A 15,320-nucleotide genomic window follows, 5' to 3' on the forward strand; every position below is an offset into this window, starting at 1 on the left:
TAACATGTTAATAAACAAACAGCATTTAGAGATAATATATTTTAAGGTGTAAATACTTGCTGTGAAAAGGTATTTGCCCCCTTTCTGATTTGTTAGGGTTTTTTTTTTTTTTTGCATATTTGTCAGGCTTATATTTCAGATCATCAAATAAATTTTAATATCAGACAAAGATAACTTGAGACAATACAAAATCCAATTTTTGAATGGCTTTGTATCCATTTCCAGACTGAAAATGACTTTCTCAGCTGCCCTTGAGTTTCTTTAGGTCGTGGCATAGCGTGTTGGGTTTTGAGATTATTTAGCCTACTTCACTTTGTCAGACAATTACTATTAAGCGATTTTTTGATTCAACAGGTCTGGCAGTAATCAGGCCTAGGTGAAGTTAGTGAAACTGAACTTAGCTTGTGACAAATGTGACAAGTATGAAATAAGAAATTTTCACAGCACTAAAACCTTCTAGTTTAGAAATGTGTTTATTTAGTTCATCTGTATCACAAGTCATACAAGTGAGCCCTGTGCTTGCTCTGTCACAGTAACAAAGAACTATAACACCCAGAAACTGCACATGGACCCATCACAGAGACAGTGTGCCACAGAGTTCCACTTTTAAGACATCCATACCTTTCCCTTAACCCACACAGCTCAGTGCATTTGTCATTTGTGCTTATTGCCATTCAATTAACCTCCACAGGCCTGCAGCAGCCTTGGCCACAACCTACTGGAACATTGTAAAAGGTTTTGTTATACATCGTGTCCTTACCGCTTCAATTCCCACTAAAGCCTTGGGAAACAATGAGGTGATGAAAAGTGTCTGTGAACTACTCAGTTAATGCTAATAATATGATATATGATTCTGGATTTGTGAAACAATGGCCATCCCAGAGGTGCAAAATCTGAATCTGAGACATTCAAGACTGTATTGACCCTCATGTGAGTGACTCCACAGAAATGCCTGACCTCTCCAGATATTCAATGCAATTCAAACTTTATTTTTTCTGTCATAAATGAAAAACAACCTTTGCTGTGGAGGGCTTTGTGGTAGGTTTTTGGCAGGTTTAGCTCCTTAGCCAGAGAAGCTGAACTTTGTTAGAATTTCCTTCAGTGTATGCAAACAGAATTTGAACCTGCTAGGTGGTCCAGCTTGGGGTAGTTTGAATAAATAGACATCTGAGATGTTTATTATATAGTAATGCATCGTGCTCATGAAATCGGCAGCTACAGTAAAGCATACTAACACGGGACTAACACAGCAGGAAAAGAATCAGTATTTGTTTATACTGACTGATGAAGGTCTATCAGGAAGTAAGGTGTGGACATAGACCATATCACAAATTCATTGTGTTTCAGAAGTGTTACTTATATTTACAGCTCATTTCTGCAGGGCAACCTGCTTGTGACAAATAAAGCTTGATGATACTGATACTGATACTCATTTACAGCTGTTTAATGTTCAATGTTTTTAATGCATATGCATCTTAATATTTGATTATTTTAAACTAACATCTTGTTTATAGTAAATACTTCTTTATGTCTCCTCCTTGCAGGTTGAGGTGTGGATGTCCATATGTCCCAGTCTCACAATATGACCACAATATCTGTAGGACACCAACTGCTGGATTGAGTGATTATAATTCCGTGGTCAAAGGTCAAGGTCATTGTAAGCAAAAACTGCAACATGCTACATGAGCGTGGAAATGCATGTGTTTAAATGTTAAAGGTGGATGTGATGTAGTTACTAAAATCCATGTTTCTCAGGTTATCTTGGTTAAAGGAAAGAAGAGCTATTAAAGGCATTTATCAACAAATTGATATGATGAAAGAAAGAAAGATAGGAAAACTAAAATGTTCAGTTTATGTTTACATACTTGTTTACTATTGGACTGTTTGTCTGTGCTGCTGAATTGGCTATTTAAATCTTCATTTTATCAGAGAACACAATGTTGGATAGCTGTGGAGTTATTTTTCTGTCAAAAGTCAGAAATGAAATTATTTTCTCAAATTGATAGAAAAATAATTCCATAGATCACTTGTATCTTTAGTTTAACATTTTGGTTCAAATTCAATTAACGAAATTCTTGGGATATGTGAATTTTTTTGCTTAAAGATTTACAGAACTTCAAGTAAATGGTAGAGAAGATAAACTATAAAAATATGGAGTTATCCGTAATGGGGTTTATGGAAAGACAATAAAATAGACACGTTTCTTCCTGTTAAAGAGAAGTTTTTCCTTCCCACGGTCCTTAACGTAAAAAGGGCCTCGCTGTTGTGATTTGTTGATAAATAATAAAACTGAGTTAACTTGAACTGAATTAGCATAATAGTTACACAAAAATAACTGTAGATGACCAGGTTGTGAACATTGTTGTCAGCTTATTATTGTAAATAAAAAACAAAGAAACACACTAAACACATCTCAAACATAACTGAGATGTCTCCAAAAGAATTTCACGTTACGGCTTTCATTTAGAAATATGCTGGCCTTTGTAGGAAAAATAAATCATTTTATTCATTTTATTTTGAAAATGTAGGTGCGTGATGTCATCAGAGTGCGACAACATCCACGTTGATAAGTCATTAGCAATTTCATCTGCGACTGAAAAGGGACTTTTACCGTTTGAATACAGCCGTGAAAATGTTGTTTTTACAGAAGTGTCTGACACTCAGTTATTCTTCGAGCACTGCGCGAGCGGTCAGCCGCTCTCTTTGGTCTCACCGTAACCGTTCAGTTTTGCGCAGACTCTGTGCTGTGGCTCACTGTCCAACCACAGCCGGGACAGGCGGGACAGGGCTGCTCTCTTCGCAGGACAACATAGGTTTTCGTCTTCTGTCACCCGCTTACAGGTGCACACCTCGTTTCGGTAGTTACCGAGGACTCTCAATTTCACGGAATGTCAGCAGTGAGGCATTGGGACAGATTCAGTCAACACACTATCACCTCGTTTACACGTGCAAGGTAGCGCACGCACACTGTGTTGAGGTAGTTTTTGTTTACTTTTTCTTTTAAAGTCATGTATATGACACGCAGACTGTGTCCTGTTCGCAGGTTTGCTCCACCAGATCCATGCAGAAGATCTCTAAGCTGGCTTACCACAAAGGTGTCGTCATAGTCACGTGTTCAGGATGCAAGAATCACCACATCATAGCCGATAACCTCAAATGGTTCACCGACTTGGAAGGGAAAAGGTTGGTAGTGCCGTGGACTCCTCACTGATTCAAAACAACATCCCGAGGGTGTATTGGGTCCTTTAATCTGGCAGTATTTGCGGTTCATGTGATTAGAGCGTCTGATCTAATAATAAAACAATGCTAAGCATCCCAGAATAATTTTGAAGCAGTCTTCTCTGCTGCAAGAAGGAGGGGATGATTTAACTTAGCCTTAAACATGAATGAAATTCTTGATGTTTTTTGCCCAACAGTGTACAGTACAAAGTCTCTGTAGGGTAATTTTAACGTTTTTAATATTAAGTTATTTTCTTGTGTGCAGTAAAGATTTTTTTTGGTACAGACAAATATATATAAGATTCCATACAAAGTGAGTGTAAAATAATAATTAAAAACAAATCAGTCGAAAAGATTTAGTTTTCTCCCTGGAGTGGCTCTGTTGTGTAGTGGTTAAATATTTTGCCTTACATGTATAAGATACTGGAAGACAGACAAACAGAGCCTCAGAGTGGCTCTGTTGGTGGAGGGAAGGGCATCCAGCACAAAATCTGTGCCAAATCAATGTGGATCCGTCCGCTGTAGGAACCACTTGAGAAGCATCCATCTACTAGTATCTACTATTCCTTGGAGTTACTGTATATAGAGCCAGTACCTGACAATCATTTGTCTGCCTGAAAAAGCACCATGAATCAGCATTAACTGCATGACTGTATCGCCTTATATTACTTTAGTGGTATGTATAAACACCAATATAATTGTAAAACTATTAGATTAACCTGGTGAGTTTATTAGTCAGTAATTAGTAATGTCTGATTTATTTATTTATTTTTTTACTTTTAATACCGACTCTTACGTGTTGTTTAACATAACAGCAACATCATAAAATATTATCTGCGACGTGTCTGAATCGCAGCAGGTAATTGATATCTCTGTTTCAGCCAACGACTGCTGCTGCAGTATATTTCAGTATAATTTTCAGTGTTGGTCTTTTGCTTCAGAAACATTGAGGAAATCCTCGCTGCCAAAGGAGAGACAGTGAAGAGGGTTGAAGGAGGTGCTGCTCTGGAGATAGTGATGGATCAGTCCACAGAAGACAAGCCACAGTGTGCTGAAGACACAGAGGAGTCTAGCAGTGATCCAGAAAAACGATAACGCTCTGCTTGTACTGTAATGTTTATACTGTAAAATTGCTATATTTAATTTATTAATAAAATCGCATTTTTTGAAATTTCTTTGATTTTTTTCATCGTGCATTTTGATCATTTTAGTGTACATGATAAGCTTTCAAAAGAAGGTGCTGGAAGTATAAATCCAACAACTAACTGTAGTTGAAGCAAGAATAGTTTTTAATTAAATAATAAAATAACTATCTCGAACTGTATGTAATGTGTGTATAGGAAAACATCGAAGTTATTATTATTTTTGTTGTTGTTGTTATTTATTTAAAAAAAAAAACATTATTGCGCTCCAAATGACCCTGTGGGCGTTCCGTTGGGAACGACTAATCTCGCGACATCTCGCATTGTCGCGTACAGTAAACGTGTAAACATATATGACAAGTAGTTCTCAGCTAAGCTAGCTATATTTTGCAGTCTATAGAATTGACTGCAATGGACACTGCAGGAGCCCAGGACGAGGCGGACAGGCCCCGCCATCGGCCTTTCCTGATCGGTGTCAGCGGAGGAACGGCCAGCGGCAAGGTCCGTCATGTTTAGGGCTTGTATGTGATTTAGCATCCCGGCTAGCTTTGCGTACTCTGCTATTGGCGCCAATATTAGCGTTTATCAACCTGACAAAAACAAATGTCACACTCACTTACCCGGGAAATACGTATGTTGGTCATAATTACATGTCTGCTGTGTTCATTTTATACTATATTTGTGACCTGGTGGCCCAAGACTTGTCCAGCTAACTAGCCGCTGTAATGAAACTGTCAGTTCTTTATAGACCTGGAGTCAGCTAATAAATACCGAGGTCACTGATACAACGTTTCACTTCAGACTGTTGCTCTGGACATCAACTAAAACAGAATTTAATATTGTGCTTTAATACAATCAAAGGCATTACCGACAACAAAAGTCGATTTTTATTTATTTATTTACAGTCGACCGTCTGTGCAAAGATCATGGAGCTCTTGGGTCAGAACAAGGTGGACCACCGCCAGAGGAAGGTGGCAATTATAAGCCAGGACTGCTTCTACAGGGTCCTGACTCCAGATCAAAAAGCCAAAGCGATCAAAGGCCAGTACAACTTCGATCACCCAGGTAGGCTCATGCTACAAGTAGGATTTTTTCCCCTCTGCCAAATCTGATCACGACAGACCCAGTCGGTGTATTTGTAAGATCACTCTAATAGAGGTATAGGAGAGTTAAAAACCTACCTGTATTGTAAAATAGCATGCATATATATTTTGTTATGCTGTTTTAAGGGTGTTGTTAATTATAAAAGACATCCAGATATTGTTACTGGATGATCTAACATCTGTAGTAAATATAAAAGTCCTGTGGAGGAAAAAAAAAAGTAAAAAACAATCAGGAGCAAAAAACCACAGAAACAGAAAATTCAAAGTCTGACATGATGAATTGCAATGCTTAGATTTTATTTAGAGTTTGGGATTGCTATTTCTGAGCAGGTGACAATATATGGGCTGGAAGCAGTGCTTTAGTTAAGTACACTTGTGTTAACACGTGTGGGTTTAGTGGGTAATGCTGAACATGGGCTCTGTGAAATTATGCTCCTTACATGCCTCGTATTATGTACTTCACATATTTATTGATTTAATCATGTTTTTGCTGTTTTATACAGTGAATTAGACACATAAGGCTAGTCCTTCAGTGTTTCGGTTTAATGTCTTTCAGAGGCATTTGATAATGAGTTAATGTACCAAACGTTGAAGGATATCGTGGAGGGGAGGGTAGTCGAAGTGCCAACATATGACTTTGTCACCCATTCCAGGTAGGAAGGAAGCTCTTTGTGGTTCTAAGCCCTGATATTCTTTATAAAAAAATAAAGTCCTCTGTCCTCACCTCATTTATTGTGTTTATAGGCAGGAAGAGAGGATCACAGTTTACCCAGCGGACGTAGTCCTCTTTGAGGGGATCCTCGTTTTCTACCCACAGAAAGTGCGCGACATGTTTCACATGAAGCTGTTTGTGGACACAGATTCAGACGTCAGACTGTCTCGCAGAGGTATCGGTGACTCCCTTACACATGTGAAAACCAAACCAAAAATTTATGTTATTAAAAAAAATTTTTTTTTTATGTTTCTTAAGATTTCAAAACTTTCAAAATAACATGAACAAAATAACTTTCATTTACCAGTCTTTGTTGATTTTCTATTAATTTCTAAGTTTAAGATGTCAAACTGTGCTATTTGTTGGGATTATTGTGGTTTGGTAACAATACGATGATCTAATCCATAAAAAGCTTTATCATCAGAGGCCAAAAATAGAAAACTTGCCAGCAGAACTAAGGGGGCTCATTTTGTTGGCTGACTGGCCAGGTCAGGCCCAAATGTGTATTTGGCTGAGCATTCAACCCTTACATCAGAATCAATTAGCTGAAAAGCTGGCTTATCTTGCTGTGGTGCAGTGAACAGTATTTGAAAGTCATGTCCTAAAGAAATGGGGTGAAAAGATCCAACAAAAGCCTGACACAGGATCTGGCCCTTCAATAGATCTGTCACTGAAGCTTCATCAGAAATGGTCTCAGTGGAAGGGTGGCTGTCAAGAAGCCGTTGTTAAGGAGGGGAAACGGGAAGAAAAAGGCTGAGGTATACCAAATAACAGAAAAACTACACTGTAAATCAGTGGCAACAGGTCTTAAGGCGTGATGAATCTGAATTTCTAAATTTTAGGTTTAGATGGCTGTCTATATACAGAGGAGGTCAGGAGAGCGTTTAGTCATCTGCCCATCACAGCGGAGGCTCTGTCATGGTTTAAGGCTGCATTTCGACCAGTGGCTTTGGGGATCTTGTCAAAATTAGGAATTATGAACACAGAAAGTTGCAGTCAGAAGTTGATCGAACATACAGAACCATCTGGAAAATGTGTGATATAAAGCAGCTTGAGTTTTTATCATGACGATGATCTCAAACAAACTATTAATGCAGCAAAAACACAGATGGATTAAAAAACAATCATACAATGGAACATTATAGGTCATGGATTGGCCTCCCCAGTGTCCTGATCTGGACATTACTGAAGCATTGTGGGATCCTCCTGACAGAGAGCAGAACAAAAGGCAGCCAACACCCAAAGAAGCCTGGAGCACTATTCCTGCAGGCTACTTACAGAAATGACAAGAGCGAGACCTGTGTTCATCAGAACTAATATTCCAAATCACTAGAACTCAATTTTTCTTTATATACGGGTATTTCCATGCAAGTTTGAATCAATTACTGTACCCATTTCCTATTTTTTTTCTAGCAAAATATAAAGAAACTGAGGATGACTCACAAATTTTGTACCATAGTAATATTAATAGATATTACAGACAGTGAAATGAAGAGAACACAAATATGGGAAAGTCCAGTTGTTCTTGATGGCATCATCACTTGTCTTTGGGATTCAGTTTTTGGTCTAATCTTTATATGCTGCATCACATTTTTACAGTTGATATTACTTCATATCCTACTTTTTTCTTTTTTTTTTTCTCCTCCTGTAGTTCTGCGAGACATGAGCAGAGGGAGAGATCTCGAGCAGATTCTCAGTCAGTATACAACATTTGTGAAGCCAGCTTTTGAAGAGTTTTGTTTGCCTGTAAGTGTGGTGGTCAGCCCCGATTATGCGCTTATTTGTTCAGCATCTTATTCTGTTAAGCAGACACACATTACATTTGTTTCTAAAGACATTTTGTTCTTCCCAGACTAAGAAGTATGCAGATGTCATCATTCCAAGAGGAGTCGACAATATGGGTGAGTGCTTTTTCCTTAAGAAAATAAATACATTTCAGCATTTTCTTGCTCTCTGTAGAGTCAAAAAAAACAGAAAAACCCCCAACTCGTTTTTTTCTGATTTCCATCAGTGGCCATTAACCTCATTGTGCAGCACATCCAAGATATTTTAAACGGCGAAATCTGCAAATGGCAGCGTGGATCCGTGAACGGCCAAGCACGTGCTCTTAAACGGGTCCTGTCTGAGCAAGGTGACCTACAGAACGGATCCGCTAACGCCCCAGGAAAGAGGGTCCTCCTGGAGCCCAGCAGTCGGCCTCACTGAGACTGTATAGATTTGAATCGATTGGCTTTGAGCTTTAATCACTGCTACAGATTGTATTTAATTTTTTTTTTTTTCTAAATGTGAAGTGTGTTGGACACGCTCTGCATTATTTTAAAATATTACCCATAATCACATGTTGCAGGGATTTAGTGCTGCAACGTCTTTCCCATTTAACTGCAGTTATTGGTGCATTAACAGACTCTTAAATATGTTTTTTGTTTTTAAACAAGCAGTCTTCCATGATGCTTTAATTTGTTTTTGTTTTTTTTCTTTCAGTGTTAAGTCCAGTCATGTGACCTGTGTCTGAGACTGGAGGTCTTATAATTGAGGGTAGGAAGTGTTTCTGTACAGTAGATGCTGACCTATAGTCATGCTTTTGCACTTGGAGTGACCCTACTGTTAAACTGAGTCATGCTTCTTTATTGCTTTCAGATTAATATATTGAAATGATAATGCAGATGTCTTGTACGTTTCTCTTTTAAATCAAGTCAGAGCCAGATGTGTTGCACCTAGTTTCATATCGAGCACATCCTTAATTATTTAATAATGGATCTATGCCTTAATTTGTTTACTTCCACTCGTTATTTGTGTACGACAATAAACGGAAACTGTTAAACTTTATTCAAGTGTCAGTCGATTTGAGAAAAGGAGGGTGGGGTGGAATGGGGGTGGTGGATCTTGTGACCAACACAGTGTGTATAGAAAGAGCCGTTTGCTTTATTGGAGTTTGAGAGCACAGTGTGAAGTGTTGGTTTTATCCCCAAAAAGGAATAAAAAAAAATGATTTTACTACAGCACATTTTTGGAATGACACACACACACAAGTCACAGAGGACTTCAGTCACACACAGTCTTTCACACACTAACATGACCGGGACGTGACTGTGATTGCCTGATGGTTTCTCTACACTTGAACACGGCACTCGATGATTCAGAATGATGTACACAGATCACAGCATCTTTAGTTATTTATCTTTTTGTGTTTTTGCTTTGCTTATCTTTTTTTTTTTTCTTTCAAGTGCACGTGTATGGCACTTGGGAGAAGCAGAGCTCTTCTCATAAGCATAAACATCCTTTTTAAGAACAAAAGGAGCACTGTATATAATACATTTCATAACCATACATGATTCTTACACAAAAATGTTGCAAAACAGGTTTCCAGTCTATCATGGCCATCCTCTCCTCTAAGTCCAAATCTCCCACCTCCCAGCCTCGTGCCCACAGCGAGCCCTCGGGGGTCTGCGGCCCGCCCGTAGATGTCACAGTTTGTGTCAGGCTGCCGTTTGAGGGGAACTCGAGTAGGGAGAGGGCTGAAGAAAACCAATAGATGGCACATACATGAGGAAGAGGAAGGAGCGGCTTGAGAGTAATGGACCATTCAGCTCACACACTCACACACTCGCACAGCAGCTCCACTCTAAAACAGAAAGCCCAGGGAGCAGACTGGTCATTTCCGTAGTGTCTCCCTGTGATTCTTCCCCTCCTTGGCACCGGTCTACCTGTTGTCTCGCCGCAGCCACAGAATGTCTCCAATAATCCCAATTATAATCTCCCCGAGCAGTAGAGCTCTTTGTAAACCTCGATGACGCTTCAGTTGTCTGTAGTTTGTTCTCAACCCCCTCCCCCCACCCACAATGAGTCTCCCATCAGCCTCTGCGGGTAGCTTCCGTTCGTCTCTCTTTCAGTCTGTAGTAAAGTGGAGTTAGTGTCATGAAGCACAGTTGGAGGTCAGTGTTGGAGGCCCTCCTCCCCTCCGCGGGCCCTAGGTCTTCTCCTCGCGGTCCGTCTTGCGTCTCGAGATGTTTCTGGGTTTTATCTTCAGCGACAGCTCCCAGAGGGCCTCCTCGGCCAGGTGATCGCTGAAGTCGTTGAAGAACGAGACGATGTCTTCGTTGCGCTTCAGCTCATAATGCCTGAGATGAGGAGAGGTAATTCATTACTGAGAAAGCAAAGCAGTCTGTGTGAAGATGACAGCCATGTTTTATGACATTAAAATTTAATGGAGAACAAAGCAGGAACACATTAGCGTTCCTTCCAGTGGCAAACGATGATGACATTTATTGCTGCGATTGATGTGTTCAGTGGCTTCTTATTAAATCCTACTTATTCCGATGGACCTACACTTGTTGGAAGCGCCGCATACTGTCCAGAATGTTGAACTGCTGCCAGCGTTTGGAGAAATTGACCTTCCCGTCGATCAGGTCAGGGTTCCCCAGGTGGACGAAGGTCAGGTCCTGGAGGATGAGACCCCTGTGGAGAAGAGTGGAAGGAATAAATGAACCAGTCGTGGGTAGACGCCCATCTCGATGAGTCATGCGCATTTACTCACAAGTACGGGATGCACGGGGGCTCCACTTCAGCCAGTGCAGCTCTGTATGCCCTGAAGGAGGAGGAGCTGTCGATCAGCGTGCAATACTCCTCCAATCCCTGAGGGAGAAGATGTGGGGATGTTTATTAAATTAAATAACAGCTGTGATACCCGAGGAGATTTTTAATTTCTCTTCCTAAATTCGCAATCGTCTCACCTCTGAGGTCTGCTTCTGCCACTCCAACCTCCTGATGGGGGCCGAGTCCAAAGCAGACAGTATTGCCAAGTAGGAGTTGAAGTTATTCAACTTTCTTAAGTGCTGTAATAAAAATAAATATGACTGTTAAATGCTGTTAAACAGGGAAACTGCTGGTGATTTGTACGGTTTGTAAGACTTAAACCAACCTTCATTATCTTAATGAACTTGAGAAGCAGCTTTTCTCTGTCTTGAGCTTTCTCTTGCTGAATTATCAAAGAGCGAACCCTGCAAGGAGACAGAGAGACACACGGTGGGGTGTCGGCGTTCATTGAGGCGAGATGGTATGAGACGAAAGCCACAGAATTTAATTATAGGGGAGGAGATGTTGAGTTAAGCGTTACAGTGTCTGATGAGGTTTGTGTTTAGTTTTTTTTGTCATACCAATAGCTCATGTTGTTAAAGTGCTCTGTGAACTGAGTCAGGTTCGGACTCTTCTCCTCATTCTGCTCCTTGGCCCAAAGTAGAACTTCGGGAATCTGAAGGAAAACACAGAGGAGAGCAGAGCACAAAGTTGGGATTGATTATGTGTCAAAGCACAAATGATCGGCAGATCGGTGAAAGATTTAACGCAGCAACGAAGGCACCGTACCTCAATTTTATAAAAAAGTTCAGCGTCGAGAAGTGTGAGCTGATCGGCGATCTCGTGACTGCGAAAGTCGTGAAGAGTTCCAGGCCTGATGAAAAACACACAAATCATTAGATGGAGTCTGAAACTGAAGCGACACAACCTCCTACTTTCCCATCTGTCCCGAAGAGCAAAAAAGCCTTACAAACACAACAACAGTCATCTCGAGGTGCTTTATGCTGTAAGGTAAAGACCCAACAATCAGACAACCACTTTGACCAAACTCTTGGTGACAGCGGGAAGGAAAAACTCCCTTTTAACTGGAAGAAACTGCATTTATGGCAATTGCTATATGTCAAGGCACATCCCCACAGGAAGTGACTAGCAGAGACAAAAGAAAGTCAATGACATTCACATGCCCACAGACAAAAAAAACACTACGTGTCATGTGTAGTGGGTGGGTACTAAATGAAACTTTCCTCAACTTCAAGGGGGATAGTTGAAATGGCTGCCAATTAGATCGCAGGATACCAATGATTGACAGGTGACAGGGTGGCAAATATACAACACACACAAAGCAGAACCGCCAAAACTGTAGTTCTAGCATAAAAGATGGATGTAGTGGGTGCTGCTATACGTCGTGTGGATGAGTGGCATAATGGCAGCCCTCCCTGAACCTGAGTCTGTTTCTGCTGGAGGTTTCTTCCTGTTTAAAGGGAGTTTTTCCTTCCTATTGTCACCAAGTACTTGCTCATAGGGGGTCACCTGATTGTTGTGACTTTCCCCGTATTATTGTAGGGTCTGTACCTTACAATATAAAGCGCCTTCAGGTGCTGTATGAATAAAATAAAACTGAACTGAAGACTGTTGCAGGGTTCCTGGGTTCAACTTTGCCTCAGTGTTACTGCAGAGTCCAGAATCAATGGGTGACCTCACTGCGGCTATGTCCATCATTTATATACAGGCTATGATTCAATTCATTCCAAAACACTTTACAAAACAATTTAAATGGAAACTGTGGTGCACTGTTGTGGCACACAGCTGAGCCACTAACTCGGCCTTTTTAATATAGCGGATTGATACATAGTGCACACATAGCTGCTGATTGGGTAACCCTTTTGATACAGCTACCAAATGAGAGAAAACAAGCCATTGCACAATCTTTCACACCACTTGAGGGACACGTTGTTTAATCCAGAAACCACAGAAAAACTGTGCACCGCTTTCCGATTTTTATTTGTGTCCTTGATCGTCCCCGCCTGGCTTCACTCCTGTTAGCGCTGTCACTGTCCACCTATCCTGTGCCAAACTGTCAGTGCTTCAACCTTCCACTGCTCATTAGAATTCATTTACCTGGACTGTCTGATCATCTTCACTTTCATCACAATTACTAAGCTATTTCTTATATTACCTCAAACTGGTCGACTGATTATTAATTAGTACAGAGAAATTATTTTAATACAGCACCCTGTGTCGATAAAATAGCTGCTTAATGAAGTTAAAATGGAATCTGATATTAAGATACATCTCAGTACACAACGCTTTACTCCCCAAATGTTTAACTGCAGCCATGATATCATCTGGGAATCATTAAATTGGTTTAAGATTCTATGACTGCAGTCTTGTGGCTTCTGATTGCAAGTCTGCCAGGCACTGAATCCAGCCCTGCTTGTTATCCTTAAAGGTACAGAGCTATAAGAGAAGCACTGCATTTTTCCGTCATCCCCATCCCCATGCACGCCTCAAAAAGACTTGACTTGAAACTCCCACAGTACCTTGCAGAGACCCCTCGTGCCGCGAGGGGCTTGAGTGAGTTAGTGTAACGCAGCAGCTTCTTTTGCTCCACCTTATCCAGGATATTCTTGCGGAGCACACGGGCGAGACTGAGTTCGCCATTACACACTAGTGTGAACACCAGGTCCATGAGCTGTTTCAAAATGTCCTCGGTCAGCTCTACCAAGCTGGAAGACACAGAAGGGACGAAAGAAATCTGTCAGCTCAATAAAGCAGTTAAAAGGTAACAAAAGAAGGACAACGGGGAACAATAACTACTCACCACAGCTCATCTACCACACGAACCAGCACAAAGAACGTGTTCTTGCTGACTCGTTTCTTGAAGGTGTCTGGACTATGGCAGAACGTGGTATATGTGCTTTGTGGTTAAGGACAGTGACAACAGTGTTTAATGTGGAATTAAAAAAAGAAAAAGCTTGATACTTCATGATACTTCCAAGAAGTGGCAGATGAATGAATCATCAATTCATCAGGGACTTGTCCCAGTACGGTTCTTACCCAAAATAAGTGAACTATGAATACATAACATGCTTTCCCTTTTAAAAAACAATGCATTTCTTCACTCATTTACTTCAATCAGTTACACTGCTTGTTATATCACTTCTGCATTACTCTGCAACATCACGGTGCAGAGTAAACACACACACACCCACATATCTAGCCCTATCCCAACCAGGAGTACATACACAACATCTTTCTTTAATATTTAAGTATAAGGACAAAGTCAGGAGTGAAGAGCACTTTACAAAAAACTGTCATGGCAACAGCAGTGTACTGTAGGGATACTTACAGATAGATAATGCTCCCACTATTTTGTGTAAGGATTCCTAAATAGAACTGAAGTCATGTTTGCAGATGTTTTTCCAGCTTTGGTGTGGTTTTCCCTTTACAGTCACATTCTTTTCCCTTTATGTAGTAAATAAATTCAAAATAATTTGCTTATTAAACGGCATCAAAGGTATGTTATGTACATTGAAGAAATCAAGAGTCACCTTAGTTCAGACAGGCCACTGAGCCAAGATTTGGATAAAGAACCTTCTACTCAATCAGCTGGCAAATCTTATATGAAGAGTGCTGTTTGCTTTAGCTCGACTTCTGTAACTGCAGAGCTGTAAGCCACTTTGATACCCACCTCCACTTCAGCTTCTCTTGTTTTCCTTGATTCCTGCTCTAAGAGTTGTACTGTGAGGTGAGAATAATGGGTACCTGTCTAGATCACCAAGGTAACTTGTGTGTTCGGCTTTTTGGCTTAAAAATTGACTGTGGGTGACACATTTTCTCTGTTATTTCAAACAGCATCCTGTAAGTCTACACAAGGAATATGTATACATGCAACCATGAGGTTTGAAGTTACAGCAGTGGAAACCATGCATCGCATTTTTTCCTGGAATTTGCAATACAGAAAATCTTTAATTTCTTGTTATGTTTGGTCCTAATCTGCTGAACAGTCTCCCACACTCTGCTTTTATTAATCAGTGTCCCACTCTGAATGCTGAACTATGGTGCAGGGCGTTTTTGCAGAGTCATTAGCCTCAACACATGGCCAAAATACCTGCAGAGCTCTTAACGGTTTTATTGACAACTGCTCTTTGTCTTTAAAGTTGAGCCAATATTGTAAAGACCTCATCATCATTTCTGACAACCGCCTGAGCCTGAATAATTTGTCAAGTCTTGTTTTATGCAGCTTAGGAGTCCCAGCAAGGTCAGATCAATTTTATCCAAAAGTATAGACGCTTTCATCTCCTTTAGGTTAGATTATTGCAGTTTGTTATACAATTGTTTGTGGAAACAACGTTTACAGAGCACAGCTGGACTAAAATGCAGTGGCCAGACTTCTTTACTAAAACCACACAAAAAGCGAACACTTCACCCCTGTTTTAGCTTCTCTTCAGCTAATTCTAAAACACTAACTTATAATTGTGTTAACTTATATTGTGCTGTGGGTTTGCACCAAAGTACAAAGTGCACACCAAAGTGTATCATCTTTCCCCAGCAATGATGTTTTAATTATTT

At 40.3% G+C, this 15,320-nt stretch overlaps 3 protein-coding genes across 5 annotated transcripts in view; 2 read left to right on the top strand and 1 right to left on the bottom strand.

Moving 5' to 3' along the window:
• The first annotated feature begins 2,606 nt into the window (after positions 1-2,606).
• Positions 2,607-4,314, top strand: dnlz (DNL-type zinc finger). Its single transcript, XM_085358412.1, has 3 exons — positions 2,607-2,953; positions 3,044-3,183; positions 4,161-4,314. Exons 1-3 carry the CDS (start codon positions 2,633-2,635, stop codon positions 4,312-4,314), a joined length of 615 nt encoding a protein of 204 aa, XP_085214538.1. The 5' UTR covers positions 2,607-2,632.
• Positions 4,315-4,700: 386 nt separating this feature from the next.
• uck1 (uridine-cytidine kinase 1) lies at positions 4,701-8,980 on the top strand. The gene is made up of 7 exons (XM_085359917.1): positions 4,701-4,862; positions 5,267-5,426; positions 6,021-6,117; positions 6,209-6,351; positions 7,828-7,922; positions 8,029-8,077; positions 8,188-8,980. Exons 1-7 carry the CDS (start codon positions 4,773-4,775, stop codon positions 8,379-8,381), a joined length of 828 nt encoding a protein of 275 aa, XP_085216043.1. The 5' UTR covers positions 4,701-4,772; the 3' UTR covers positions 8,382-8,980.
• rapgef1b (Rap guanine nucleotide exchange factor (GEF) 1b) overlaps positions 8,438-15,320 on the bottom strand; it is a 47,703-nt gene continuing 40,820 nt past the window's right edge. For all 3 annotated transcript variants that reach the window (XM_085359915.1, XM_085359916.1, XM_085359914.1), the window contains 9 exons: positions 13,570-13,658; positions 13,289-13,474; positions 11,538-11,622; positions 11,330-11,424; positions 11,095-11,173; positions 10,907-11,008; positions 10,711-10,808; positions 10,503-10,631; positions 8,438-10,294 (listed from right to left, as the gene is read on the bottom strand). In XM_085359915.1, the coding sequence (XP_085216041.1) occupies positions 10,144-10,294; positions 10,503-10,631; positions 10,711-10,808; positions 10,907-11,008; positions 11,095-11,173; positions 11,330-11,424; positions 11,538-11,622; positions 13,289-13,474; positions 13,570-13,658 (1,014 nt within the window). In that variant the 3' untranslated portion in view covers positions 8,438-10,143. The remainder of the gene's footprint in view (positions 10,295-10,502; positions 10,632-10,710; positions 10,809-10,906; positions 11,009-11,094; positions 11,174-11,329; positions 11,425-11,537; positions 11,623-13,288; positions 13,475-13,569; positions 13,659-15,320) is intronic.

Source organism: Diplotaxodon limnothrissa, linkage group LG7, assembly GCF_057381915.1.
Source record: "Diplotaxodon limnothrissa isolate DT_005_m linkage group LG7, D_limnothrissa_male_GT1.1, whole genome shotgun sequence".
Lineage (NCBI taxonomy): Eukaryota > Metazoa > Chordata > Actinopteri > Cichliformes > Cichlidae > Diplotaxodon > Diplotaxodon limnothrissa.

Bases quoted from the DNA above. Each gene is read 5' to 3' on its own strand.
- uck1 (XM_085359917.1), top strand. From the start codon at position 4,773: ATGGACACTGCAGGAGCCCAGGACGAGGCGGACAGGCCCCGCCATCGG. The intron at 6,118-6,208 runs GTAGGAAGGAAG...TTGTGTTTATAG, and splicing joins GACTTTGTCACCCATTCCAG to GCAGGAAGAGAGGATCACAG. The intron at 6,352-7,827 runs GTATCGGTGACT...CTCCTCCTGTAG, and splicing joins CGTCAGACTGTCTCGCAGAG to TTCTGCGAGACATGAGCAGA.
- dnlz (XM_085358412.1), top strand. From the start codon at position 2,633: ATGTTGTTTTTACAGAAGTGTCTGACACTCAGTTATTCTTCGAGCACT. The intron at 2,954-3,043 runs GTAGCGCACGCA...TCCTGTTCGCAG, and splicing joins ACCTCGTTTACACGTGCAAG to GTTTGCTCCACCAGATCCAT. The intron at 3,184-4,160 runs GTTGGTAGTGCC...CTTTTGCTTCAG, and splicing joins ACCGACTTGGAAGGGAAAAG to AAACATTGAGGAAATCCTCG.